This window comes from Lepisosteus platostomus, chromosome 9 (genome assembly GCF_059453375.1).
Source record: "Lepisosteus platostomus isolate fLepPlt1 chromosome 9, fLepPlt1.hap1, whole genome shotgun sequence".
Lineage (NCBI taxonomy): Eukaryota > Metazoa > Chordata > Actinopteri > Semionotiformes > Lepisosteidae > Lepisosteus > Lepisosteus platostomus.
In genome coordinates, this window is record NC_142619.1 from 9,008,918 (window position 1) to 9,023,567 (window position 14,650).

The 14,650-nt window shown below is 39.6% G+C and overlaps 1 protein-coding gene across 10 annotated transcripts in view; it reads left to right on the forward strand.

Annotated features, from left to right (window-relative positions):
• cacna1c (calcium voltage-gated channel subunit alpha1 C) overlaps nucleotides 1-14,650 on the forward strand; it is a 431,114-nt gene that overhangs the window by 285,312 nt on the left and 131,152 nt on the right. For all 10 annotated transcript variants that reach the window (XM_088646820.1, XM_088646811.1, XM_088646814.1 and 7 more), the window contains exons 5-6: nucleotides 6,091-6,230; nucleotides 10,081-10,242. In XM_088646820.1, coding sequence (XP_088502946.1) covers nucleotides 6,091-6,230; nucleotides 10,081-10,242 — 302 coding nt within the window. The remainder of the gene's footprint in view (nucleotides 1-6,090; nucleotides 6,231-10,080; nucleotides 10,243-14,650) is intronic.

Consider the following 14,650-nt stretch of genomic DNA (forward strand, 5'->3'; position numbering starts at 1 on the left):
TTTACACTCTAATCTTTCCACTATACGTCTTTTCAAATTTAAGAGTTCACCCCATTTCGGAGAAAACATACAGTAGCCTCCTGCTACTTCTGCTGAGTTTCTGGGAGTCATTCTCTTCTCCAAATCTTTCTACATTTCCTTACTGCAAGCCAGACTCAGTCTAATGTAAATTCCTCTCTTTCTTCACTCTCACTCTTGAGCAAAGCATGGGCTTTATTCTCTTCTTGTTCACTTGAATTACAATATTCACATTCTACAGGAGTCTAATTTTATCTCTCATCTCATTAGTATGAAATTATTGTATGAATAAAGTGTGTCCCCTTCTACAGTATATATCTAGTGTAAAACACATTATTATCATTTGGCATGAAAAGTTTTAGCTAATAATGACAAGTATTTAAAACAGGGCTGTGCACATAGTATCCCAAGTAAGGTTAACTTTGGGGTCAGTGTTGCACTCCATAATGTAATGTTGACATTTGTAAGACAGGATAAATTACACTACTCAGTGGTTTCATCACTGCCAGGATGTGGCACTGAAAGGAAACAGAACTGACCTAGCATTGGTGAAACATGTAATTCACTGTGAGAGTACATACATTACAATTTTGTAAAAACAGTGCAATTAGGCCTTTCAGCAATGGGGTATTTTTAGATGGAATCTAAGAACTGGGTATTCAGTGCCAGACAAGCCGATATTAGTATCCCCGTGGCTAAGCCTTTGTTTTGGTATTGGTCAATTCTTCCTTCCTGCATAGCTTTTACATCAAGAAAGTTTGGCACAGTTTAATCCGTCTGGTTTCTTTTAACTCAGTCAGGCAGACATTTTTTTCATTTGTACTAAGAGATGCAATACATTTGTGCATGTTAACTAACTGAACCAGATATATACTGTTCTCTTTTTAAAGATTTTTCTGATTTTCTTATGCAGATTACTTTTAATAACTTAAATTCTAGAGGATTCCAGAAAGTGTTTTCATGATGAAACTCAAGGTTATTAAAATTCGTAAAGGAGGTGTTTTGTATTCATCGCTTTTGAAATGAGCGCATATCATATCTATTAGCTCTTCTGCTTTCCCTAGAAAACACAGGAAATTCAGATAAAGAGGCATTTAAATGTCTCTTAAAATGATATGAGTTGAACGAAGATCCAAAATAACAACAAAGGAATTAGTGTTACACCACATTCTTCTGGGCTATTCGAATGAGTTCTTATTCAGTTTCTAAATGTACTTTGAAAGTTACAGGATCCAGAAACTCACATCCAAAACTGTATACACATCGTTAAATACTGTGAGCCTAATATGGAAGTAAGCACAAAAAACCTTTGCTATTGAGGCTCTTGATACTTCGTAGAATGTATGTGCAGTACACATAGCCTATCCTAAATTGCAATGTGCCCACTTCATAACTTATCCTTTGCTGAACATTTATCTCTGCTAAAATTCCTGGGGTGCATAGGGCATGCATGTTTTCCTCGTGTTCACGTGGGTTTCTTGAGGGTGCTTCTGATTCCACGTTCCATTTGCACAGTCCAAAGACATTCTGGTAGGTTAATTGGATCTGTGAATCTGGCCCTTATGTGAGTGTGTGTCTGTGTGTGTCCTGTTACTGACAGGCATCCCATACAAGGCACTATACTATTATTATTATTATTAATAATAACAACAATAATAGTAATGTGCTTGGAGAAAGTATAGTACAAACAGTGTAACATTTAGAAACTACCTTATCCAAATAGCATTTGGTCAAAGCATATTTAAAGTGTTCTCTACCACCTGTGTCATTTGATAGCTGGTGTGGGAATACTATTTCCAATAAATACTGTATAACTTGCTTTAATTTATTATAAGTACATACAGTACTACATAAATGCCACTTTTGTTTGTGTTATGTATTCAATAACCTTACAGCAGAAATATAAAATTGAAATAAAGATACAATACCCTATCTAAATAAAGAAGTGTGTGTTGGAGGCACTCATAAAAAATACGAAACTCTGTTTACTGTAGATCATTAAATGGAGTTTGGAGGCATTAATGTTAGCAGAGGCTCTTTCCAGTTGGCAGAGGTCTAGTTAAAAATATCTTCATTCGCAGTGAAAACATCAGCCACACAAAATAACAACACTTGAAAGGAGCTCCTGTACTCAGTGTTTATAACACACAGCCTTCCCCAGTGTCCAAAGCCAAGTTCCTTTTGACAATTCATTTTCTCAGTTGCATATGGTACTGTATCATATGTTTATGTTCATCACTTAAATCTAAGTATTCTATAGTTCAGGTGGGTAGCTGCGTCAGCATGCATAGGCTGCAAAGGAACAAGTAATAGGTTTATTCCATGCTGTAAAAAGAAGAAAGAAAACAACATTTCGGGCGTGGAGCCTTCTTCAGGTGTGACGCCTGAAGAAGGCTTGAAGAAGAAGGCTGAAAAAGGCTTCACACCTGAAGAAGGCTCCACGGCCGAAACGTTGTGTTCTCTTTCTTCTCTTTTCAGCATGGAATAAACCTATTACTTGTTCCTAAGTATTCTATAGATGTCACAATTAAAATGTTCATACTGTTGGGCAGTACTGTGGTGCAGAGGTTAGCAATGTTACCTCACAGGTACTGAGGTCCTGGTGCATGGACCTGGGGTGCTACAGTTTCTGCACAGGGTTCGTATGTTCTTCACATGTCCACTGGGTTTTCCTCTGGGTGCTCCAATTTACTACCACAGTCCAAAGAAATACTGCCGGTTGAGGCTCCGGGTGCCCCAGACACATCATGGCCAATTTTCCCAGATACCAATTAACCTACCTATTAAGTGGCTAAAAATGGATGAATGGATGTTTATGCTGAACAGTGGCACATCACTTGTTTTAAACACAGGGCTGGTACTTGTCTTGTCATAGAACAGGGTATTGCCATGTATCGAGTGATAATAAATAATGCATGTAGTGTCTATTTAAATTCATTGAACACTTTTTGCTTACATCTGTTCTGGATGACAACAATGGTGATTCTTCATAACAGCAGTTCAAGTGGAAAGTTTGAGTGTAATATTTGGACAATGTATTGTGATGTTACAGGGTGCTTCGGCTGGATGGTGATACAAAAAATAATAATCTTCTGCGGTTGTTTGGTTAACATAGACCTATACCTAAACGCTGCATGCAAAGCAAGGGGGATCAAACAACTGAAACTATAAGTTTTTATATATAAAGACCTAGTCTCTCGTTGAACATGTTCAGCTCTTTTAAAAATGATTATGACTGTTACGTCCCCAATATGGATCAGTCTAGTGGCGAATGGGGACTAACATATGAGCCAGGGATTAAAAGGATTGAAATACACAAAAAAAAACACTACACTATTCTACAAACCAATACCCTCTAAACCTGTCTCCCGAGAAAGGGGGTGGCAAAGCCAAAGCAAAGTCTTCAGCGAGATATCCGTCTAGTCTATCTAAACTAAGCTATAACGGAAAACTAAAAAAAACTCGAAAGCAACTCCAATCCCAACCCTACACCAAAGCCAAGAAAACAAATCCGATACATCTCGAGTTTTCACCGTTTCTTCTTCTAACACCTCTCTTCCACGCACCCTCTCCTGAACCGTCCCGTACCAGCGTTTAAAACCTGAGCGCTCTCTTCAGCCAATCCAGAGAGAGACCCAATTTAGGGACACACCCACCTCCAAAAATGGACCCCCGCATTGGAGGGGAGTAAAAAAAGAAACAGAACATAACATGACATAATACAGTACAGTATGTGCTGTAATTAAGGAAATGAGACATAAGGAGCCCATTTAGCTCTTTTGGTTACTAGTGATTGATCTGAAGATCTCTTCCAGCCATTTTTTGAGTGATGCCACAACATCTGCTTATACAATATAATTAGGTAGCTTGTTCCAGACTTCCACACCCCTTTGAGTAAAAAAACAAAACAAGCTTTGTTCTCAATTTAAAATACACTTCCCTTGGCAAGTTTCCACTTGAGTACACTTGACACTGATTTGTGTCTCTGTTGGCCCTGAAGAAGTCCATCAGGGTCACTTGTGTTGTGTAAGTAGCTTTTGAATACTTGGATCAGGTTCACTCATACTCTTCTTTATTCTTTAATTCAGTTAATGGATGACATTTCTTTAAGTCTAGGAATTGCACTGTCCTGCAGACTGATTCCAAAGTTGCAATATACTTTCGTAACATGGTGACCATAATTGTACACAATGTTCTAAATGGGATCATAATAGTGCAGTGTACAAGCTTATCATAGTATCCATTGATTTCAAGTCTCCATATCTATCACAAAATAAACATGCATGTAAAATACAAGGTCTCCTTTAGACAAAGAATATTATATGAGACAAATTTCCTCCCAATTGAACATAGATTCTGTTGCAAATGCTAAATCTGTAGAGACAGACAGGAGGTCTAATTGCAACCTGACTGCATCTGAGTCACCATTCTGTTCCCCTCCTTATCTGGTAGAATCAACCAGACGCACACTCTCTCTATTCCAAAATACATTTTATTTAACACTTGTCAGTGTTTCAGCAAACAAGCCTTCATCAGGACAAATTTTTGGCTAGACAAAGATCTTATATAAACAAGAGTTCTCTGACCGCAGGCATTACTTGTGAAAGGAAGCCCCCTTTTTTATTTGGAAGAACAATTATTAAATAAACAGACTCGTCTGGCCATAAATACAGGTTTTTTTTTAGCTATTTGGTTCCATATATTAAAAAACTACACATCAGTACATTTCAGAAATAGAGATTAGCAAATTAGAATATTTTTTTATTTAAAATGAATTATAATTTAAAAAGTTTCTATGCAGACATGTCAATCGATATGAATGTTCTGTTAATCATGTCCTGTTTTTAAAAAAATGTATAGGTTTAAAATCTAATTCTGTGTCCGAACCTGAATATTTTTTACTTTGTTCTTTGCTGTAGTCCTGCTGAATCTTTCAGATATAAACTGTTTATATTGCCTGTTTATTCATCGACTGTTATTAAATTATTATATTATTAATTAAATGTTTATTCTTAAATGTTCGCACTTAAAATTCAGCAACCATACTATTCCAACTTATGACATACATTTTACATCTTTATTTGTCCCCTGTAAAATTACCTTTTAATTGCCTACTCTGATTAGTCATTGTCAGCACTCAAGTGAAATAAAGAGTGCTGTCTGGAGATGCTATCAGAGCTGAGTTGAATTGAAAGGCAATTGAAATAGCTAATTCATATAAATTGATAAACCATTGTGTCTGAAGTATAGCTGACATCCTTCTGAAGGGCATTTTTTATTCAAATATGTTTTTGTCCCCATATTGACAAGGTAAAGCACTCAAAATAGTGCACTTGAAGAATACAGTACAAAAATGAATCAAGAATAGTGCTCTACTCTGGCAATGGCAATAGAGCTTTTATTTTTTGCCTTCTTGTCTGCATGTTGTGATCCAAATGCACATTAATCCATGTGTCGCACTGAATTTGAATTAATTATGAAATGGCTGTCTAGTCTAAAAAAGTTGCAGTATTTAAACTTGTATGTCAGTTTCCACTTCTGTAGCTTCTATACCAATATATTGTTATCGGTTTTTGAAAGTGCTGGAGGTTAAGGTTGCTGTCTGTAATTTTGTGTTTATAAATATGCAAATACTCCTAAAAAAATTGAGCACCTGCTCTGCTTGGGTTTACATAGTTAGGTTGTGTCTTGCTGTGATGACAATCACTGAGATAATGCTGGACAGAACAGAAAATATGTCTTCTGATATTTATCAGGAAAAGTACATTCCCTTGTAATTTGCACAACAGATGAATTACCTTCTAAAATTAGGATTTGGAATACAATTCTTTGCATAAAACATCACATACAGTATATAGAGAAACAGGCTGAATCCTTTTCTATAACCAAGCCTTGTTAGCAAATAATGGAAATTTAGAAATGATTGCCATGTTCCTTTAATAGAATAAAGATTTATTGTAAGACTTGAAATCTGAAACCAATCTGAAATATATTATAGAGTACATAGTTTTCTCATGTGCTAAAAAGGTGTACAAAATTAATCAATGCATTTTCTTTCTCTTCACGTTTCAGGCTTTTTAGTGCTATTTTAGAGCAAGCCACGAAAGCAGAGGGGGCGACTCCGATTGGCGGGAAGGCAGCGGGGTTCGACGTGAAAGCGTTGCGTGCCTTCAGGGTACTGCGTCCCCTACGGCTGGTTTCTGGGGTGCCCAGTGAGTATGGATCTATGAGCAGCATGTTGCCAGCTGCCCAGATGTGACACATTGTAAAGAATGTTTATTCAAGAACCATGGTTGACACATACTCACTTGTAGTCAAATTTCACTTAATTCATAAGTAATAAAGCAGTATACAGTACCATAGATTAGTTCTATGGTATATACTGTGTATCTCTAAGGCCCCCTTTAAGCCAATTTGTGTTACTATACATATGATCAAAGGTGGGCACAGTGGTTAGTATTGCAGCCTTGCAGTGCTGGGCCCTGGGTTTAATTTCAGACCTGCGGTAGAGTTTGTGTGTTCTTCCTGTGTTTGCCTGGGTTTCTGGGTGTTCCTGTTGCCTCCCACAGTCCAAGGACATATTGGAAGATCAACTGGCTTCTGGGAGAATTTTCCTAGTGTGAGTGTGTGTGTCTGTGTTTGTCCTGTTATGGACTGCTGTCCAATCCAGGGTCAATCCTGCCTTGTGCCCATTGCTTGCTGGGATAGGCTCCAGCTCCCCAGTGACCCTGAATTGGATAAAGACGTTAGAGAATGGGTGGATGGATCATATGTTCTAGTATTTAAGTTTTATTGATAATTGCACTGTGTACTGTTACTAAGGTTGGGTGGATTGGGTTAATAATCAAGCTTACATTGAGCATTGCTGCACTGATGCTGCTCAGCACTATTGTCTGAATAAAAATATGATGTTGACACGGCTAGCAAAAGAAAGTAGACTGATGACCAATATCCCAATGCAGAAAAAAGGAATGTAATAATGTCTGAAGCCATCAGCAAGAAAGAATACCCGTGTCTCCCATCTCCAGAGTGCAGCATTTCTTTGTCATAAACATAAAGTTATCAGTAGCATGGTGCCTTTTGAGCTGTTTCTGGTGGGCAATGTCTCCCTTTAGTAGTGTACAATGTGAAAGAGAATACACAGAAACCATATTGAGTATGATCTACTGATGCAATGGCTGTAAAGTGTTTGTAGAGTGTCCTCATTTTTCTTCATCTTAATCTTCTTTTCACCTGAGACCTTGTTAACTCACCTGAATTAAAAAAAAAATCTTAGCTGGTGTAAATGATACTCAGTGGCTCATTAACATCTATTTAAATTTCCACTTTACCACTTGAGCGTTCTTTGGATTCACAGTAAGAGACACGGACAAAGTAATGTAAGTAGGCCAAATTCTGTGGACATTTAGATTTCAAAGTCATTTAAAAGTTATCTATGAAACATACTGTAGCGTACAGGACTCGCAGAAGTCTGGACCAGGACTGGCTTTGTCTGTCCCATTGAAGATACGGGTTTTAAACTCTCTACTATTATCAGACAACTCAAAAGCTTTCTGGTGAATGCAACTGAAAGGGATATTTTAGATTTATCGCAGGCAGCAAATTGTTGGTTCAGGCAAAAAAAAAACTGATTGCAGCTCAATGTTCATGTTGCTTCCTTTTCTAGATTAGTCTGTATTCAGAGACACACACCCCAACATCGGATTAATTTCTCTAGCTGTATTTTCTAGAGATTATCTGTTTCCATTTGTTACAGATCCTTGACTCAACACAACATCAAAGAAATAGATGTTTATCACTCCCAGAAATGTTTTCTGCAGTCAGGACTCTTTTAATGACCAGGAAAGATGCCCAAAGGGATTTAACTTAACAGAGCTGAAAGACATGTATTACAGTAGTCCACAATATCTTTGAATTTTATGCTTACCGTCAGTAGGTTTTCTATTGCAGGGTATTGATAGTGCAGAGTTTGCGTTAGTTTTATTAAACCCTGTGGAAAACATAAACTTCACTGGAGTGAAAAACAGTCCAATAGCTCCTCATCTTGTCTAAATCCATTAAAAGATGAAAGTGGATTCTAAAATCCTTAACGTCTGTTCTCTCATGTATTGGAGAAGTCAGCAATAAAACCAGAGACTGAAAAATAGTATTAATAAAATCTTGGCTTTAGGATTCAAAATAAACCGGTTAAAGGGTTAAAATGCATTTGTTTTCTTCGATTTCATTATTAAAACCAAACCAATACAATTGGTTAATGTTTTATACTTATAATTAAATATACTTTCTCTTATATCAATCTCTGCCCAAAAGTTTTAATTGAATAAACTGTATTTTATTGTATAGTGTATTACAGTAAGATAAGAATTAACCTAGTTTCAATGTAACAAAGTTTATATTTGTGTCAAATTAAGCATTTTATTAACAGGAATTTGGGAGAGAGTCAGATCCTAATCCCACCCATTTATGCTTTCCTACATATTGTGATGAAGCAGAGGAATGGGGAGTGATGAGCTCAAGTCAGACTGCTAAAAATCATCATTCCCAGTAATGGAAAACTTAATAGTGCACATTCCTCATGGTGTTGCCAGAGAAATCAGTGACACCTCTGGTGAGCTAATAAAAAAGCTCACCTATAAAAAATAACTGAGTCACACAAGCATTGTCTACGTCCATGGTAGCAGATCATTTTAACCTCAGATGAGACAACTTACAAACCTATAGACATTTTCCTCTTATGTGTGTCCACACGGTCAATGATTGTGCTACATAATTTTCTCAACCTCTTCATAACTCTTCAATGCACTCTGTAGCATTACAGAGCCCACAAGAGACTACATCGGCCAGCAGCTGGTTTCTTCATGCCCACCAGTCGTCCTGTTATAACCATACCAGTTTGCTCACAAACATCCCAGCAGACACATCTGCAGGATCCTTCATTTTTTAGTCCTCCCTTTGCACAGTACTATTTTAGCCCTCTTGGTATAGTCACATGAAGATATTCAGAAACAATGCTTTATCATTGATCATTATACTATACATAGTTCTGCTACTCCTAGAATTAACAGCTAAATCTAGTACTGTGTTTTCCCAGGACTTTTTCCCACAAATCATGCTGTCATTTGATCAAACCAAAGCATAGAATCACTTTGGCTTTACCACTCTTTTTCCACAGGTTAAACATGATTGCATTTATACATTTCTCTCCACATTTCTTCTTTCTCTCTCTTGTAATAATTTATAATAATTTCTTGTGCTTATATAGCACTTTTCTGGACACTCCACTCAAAGCACTTTACAGATAATGGGGACTACCCTCCACCACCAGCAATGTACAGCATCCACCTGGATGATGCAATGGCAGTCAAACTGCACCAGTACACTCACTAAGGAGGAGAACAGAGAATGAATAAAGATAATTCATACAGTAGATGGTGATTATTAGGAGGCCATGATTGGGAAAGGCCAGAGGGAATTTGGTCAGGACACTGGGGTTTTACCCTTTCTCTTTTTGAGTTTTTCTTCACTGTTATATTATCTTATAACTTTCTAATGCGTATTATTTGCTTATTTTTGTTTTTTTTTAAATGACCAATTTGATAGTGCCTTTAAAAACTCTAATATTTATAACTATAACCATGGAGAGTAACACAACAGGCGAATTTAGAGTTTTTCCTTATTAAAAATTCAGGAATCACTGAGTATCTTACTGTGCTTCAAATCTTCTTAAACTTCTTTTGTTCTCCAAAGAGAAAATAGATGGTCACAGAAACTGTTTGAAATATATTTTAGCACCTTTATACATTTTAAGCATAAATCTGCATGCACTGTATAATGTCATTTCTCCTTTTTTCCTTTTTATGTCTTGAGAACATCTCAGTACAAGAGCTACAGTACACTACAAAGAAGACAAAGAAAGAATCGTAGTTTTGGATCACCTTTACTAACTTAATATTTTTATTTTTATCATCTTTAAAACTTTTTAATGTTTTAGGTGAACACAGAGGGAGAATGGATGTCAATGGTGCTGAAACGTATCTAAATGTTAACTTTGTTGGCTTTCAGGTCTCCAGGTAGTTTTAAATTCCATCATCAAAGCCATGGTCCCCCTTCTGCACATTGCCTTGTTGGTTCTCTTTGTAATCATCATTTACGCCATCATCGGACTGGAACTGTTCATGGGTAAAATGCACCGCACTTGTTTACCTGTCAAGGACGGCATCGCAGGTGAGTGCTTTTCTCATGTGTAACGTCTGACACACAAACACTGACTTTTTCCTATTTGTTCTGGTGAAAAAAGAGATGCATCAGAATCAGTATAGTGAAACCATGAGAACACATGGGCAGATGCAATAAACACTTTGGGAAACTATGACATAGCAAAGCTAATGCATGACATAGAGTACATATGGGAAAGCACTGTAAATAGTACATGTAAATTTACCTTGGTAAACAGGTGCATAAGTTCATTGTAAAGCAGATACTGCAATCCATATAAAACAGATCTTTATTGCAGGGTTGTTTTCACAAGTTGAACCATCTTGGGTACAGTACAGAGTGGTTGCAGAGATGTATTCTAAAAGTGTAATGACACACACTTACTTGGAGAAGGTGGCAGTTGTTGAGGTGCAGGGTGAATCCTGAGTAGAAAGCAAGGACACAGGTGAGAATGAAATGGAAAGCACAGCACCAAGAGCAGTGGGAAAATCCAGTGTTTAAGCTCAAAGTTTCAGACCAAGTCTGAAGCTGGGTAGACACCGAAAAGTACCAGCCTTGGTGAGAATCTGGGAGAGAAGTTGAGAGCATGAGAAAGTATAATCGATGCAAGTAAGCAGGGATAATGAACCAAGCAAGGAATAGCGAAGCACATAGCAAGAAAGACGTTTGACTCCAGGAAAACAAACCCCACGCCGGGGCATCAGTGTACAGTACACGCATGACTTAAGTATAAGAGAAAGATGGTGACTACCCATTAATTAGGGGCAGGAGGTAGTGAAAACTGTCTATAAAAAATTTGTACGGAACTCATTGATGACAAAGACCCCTGTGGAAAAACCTGGTAGCAACCTGGAAGTGTGAGCTTGCAGTTGCATGGCTATTACAGAATCTCCCCACCTCAAAAGGCGACCTCTGGGCTTTAGATGAGGCTTTCCTGAGTATCTGACTTGGAAAGCACAGATCAGGCAAAGGGGGCTCAGTTCCTTGGCAGGAACCCAGAATCACTTTTCAGACCCAGAATCCCTGTGGTGGATCAGGATGTGCTGTAGAGAGCATTTGTTCCGATCCCCCAACAGGAGGGGAATAGGGCATGGGAGTTTCAGTAAGGACATGTGACAGGCTGTAAGGTGCTTTGTCTAAGCTGGCAGGCAAAGAGTGAGACAATAAGTGGCGACATTCACTCGTTCAGTGATCCGATAGGGTCCGATTAAGCGAGAAGCCAGATTTGGGTGCTTCGTTGACAGCCAGACCACTTGCCCAGGGATCAAAGGTGGAGTGGTCCTCCAGCAGAAGCTGGTGGAGTGCAGCTGCCCTGTCAAAGACCTCAGTAGGTTGTCCTGAACACAACGCCAAACCCTTTCAAGAATATTTCTGGAATCCGGGGACAGCCTGAGGAGCAGAGGCTGTACCTGTACAGGCACTGTAAGGGAGACATACTTGAGGAAGATATAAGCAAGACATTTTGGGACAGTTCAGCGCCAGATGCATCCAGTCATCCTGAAAAAACAAAAAATGGCACCACAAAGTCTCTAGATCTTGAGTCTAACTGTTGGATTCCCAGAAGGTGACGGTGCTCCAGAACCTTGAAACAAACTGAGGGCCACAGTTGGAACTTATATTGGTGGAAGGACTGTGGAGATGGACTACCGACTTGATGAAGATGTCAGCCTTTTCAGATGCTGATAGTAGCCAGGCTTTGGGGATGAAGTATGCAGCCTTGGAGAATCGGTCAGCTACTGTAAAGATTATGGAAAACCCTAGAAAGCGGGGAAGACCAGTGATGAAGTCCACTAAGATTGAGAACCATGGGCACCGAGGAATGGAAAGAGGATGAGCAGAAGACTAGCTGGAGCGTTTCTTGGGTTCTTGCACCTGTTGCAGAAGGAGTATGCTGCCATAAAACCCTCAGTTTTGGACCTCATTATACGCCAACTAATGTACCAGTGGATTAATTCCAGTGAATGTTGGATGCCTGAGTGAACCACAGGCCTGGTGCTGTGGCCAAATTCTGTATGGTATTGCTCTGGCCATAGTGGGATCACAGGCCAGTGCTGCCAGAACTGCCTCTTCCACTTCCAGCAGTTTCCCTCCAAAATGTGGAAAGCCAGTATTATGATCCGGGGATCCAAGAGAATCTTGTCTGGGGAACAGATCTGAGATAAAGTATCGACCTTTCCATTTTTCAAACCAGATTGGTGGGAGATGGAAAAATTGAACTGGGAGAAAAACGGGACCCAACTTTAACTTCAAAGGTTCAAGTGTCTGAGAAGCAGAGCTCAGATAAAAGTGGCATTTCGGCTTCTCAAAGTCCCTGCCTGCCCTGTTCGGGACTCTTCTTGCTAAGGACTGTAATTGGCATTACTACCACTTTGAAGTTCCATATGAAACAGCAGTAGTGATTTGTGAACCCCATGAAGGGAGGAGTAAGTAGGTCAGTCCTTCACTGCAATCGTCCATTTGTGGGCCAGTACAAAAGATTTTGTACACCAGGAAGGTTACTTCACTAGTGGGACTCGCACTTTTCTAATTTTGCATAAAGGTGATGCTGCAGCAAGCATTGTAACACCTGCCTCAGGGTATGACTGTAGAGGGAGCTGGAGTAGATAAGGGTGTCATCAATGTACACAATGATTCATTTGTCCATATAGTCCCTGAAGATATTGTTAGCTAAGTTTGCAGAATCCAAGAGGTGTGATGAGGTACTCGATACATGACACCAGGAGCCATCCTTCTGAATTCAGAGGATCATTATGTTCAATGGATACATTTTTTCTACATGGCTGCAGACCTTGGGTCTTCCATCCAATACCTCCACATGGGGAAAACAAAGCATAAGGGACCAAAGATATTCCCAGGCGAATAGCCAACTTCCACGAGAGTGTGGCAGGCAATGTTAATAGGTGTAGAAGTGAAGTAGAAGTGGTTCCTCAGCACAGTATGCACTGATCTTTACTTACTGAATTGGGGCATTTCTTGGCAACACAGGACAGTCATAGCATCCGTGTGGTTGGTCCCCACATTAAAGGCATAACCCATCACTATGACTTCAAAGTCTTTCTGTCAATGGGAGCCTGGCCCTTCTGATCTACATGGATTCCTTGTCAGTGGTGGATAGGGAGGAAGAATGCCAGAGACCAAAAAGAGGGATCCGCTGGTGCGCTCTAAAGGTTCTCCTGCCATCGTTCTCTGAGTCGGGCATCCAGCTGGATCATTAGATTGATGAGGGTTTCCAAGGTTGAAGAAAGGTCTCTGCAGGCCAGCTCGTTCTTAAGCTCCTCTGAAAAGGGCATTGAGGGCCTCCTTTCTCCGCCTCCATTCTAAGACAGCAGTCCTGAATTGAATGGCATAGTAGGCAATCAGTTGGGTGCCCTGCTTTGAGCCCAGTTAAAAATTAATAGATTCAGATACACTGCCAGGGGTGTCAAAGACCTGCCAAAAGGTGTCCGTGAAAAGATAATAGCTGCAGGTTGGACTTCCTCTCTCCTACAGCCCTCAAGCCCAGACCAGAGATTCCCCCAGACAACAAAAAAATCTGTGGGAAAAGAGGAGGGTTGTAGGAAGAATGTTATACTGCAATGCATCAAAAATTCCCTACAACTTTCAGGGATCCATCTGGCACTAAAGGAAGGTGGGAAAGAGCAGAAGCCAAAGCAGAATCTGGAACTTGAGTGGGGGGTAAATGCTGTAGCTAGAGAATGAACAGCAGTCAATGTTTCCTGCATCAGCAACACTTCCTTCAGCTCAGCAATGCTGATAAGCTGGGCACTCAAGCAGACTTATGAGAAGCCAGCATCTGGAGAATGGCTTCAGAGCCTGCTGGATACAGTTCTGTTGGCTCGGCCATTCTGTAATGGTACACACTGACCTGCAGAGGGCAGAGGTCATTATGCTGAAGGGCTAATGCACATGCAAGGCTCTGAGTAGACAGCAGGCTGATGGGTGGAAAAGAATTGGAAAGCAAAGCACTGAGCACAGTGGTACAGGGAAACTCAGTCTGTAGCGAAGGAAAAGTCAAAAGTTCCAACTTAAGTTCCAAGTCCTAAGCTGGGTTGATACACGGGAGAACTAATCATGGGGAATCCAGGAAAGAAGCTGAAGACATGAGCAAGGGTCAGAATACAATGATGCAAGCAAGGAAGGCATTTGACTCCAGGTAGACAAACCCAGTGACTCACCCTTGTACAGTACAGGCAGACTTACAGTAAATACCTGGAGTAACAAGGTGAGTGTTAATTAGGGGCAGGGGGTACTGATAATAACCCATAAAGAGTTCATACAGAACTAGTGGATGATTCAGGCTGACTAAAAATGCACATGGTTGCCATAGCGACCTGGGAGTGCAGGCCTGTATTACAAAATGGAGCCATTATCTGAGAGAGGAGTTCCACTCTAAAACAATAATTTGCTTTGACTAAAA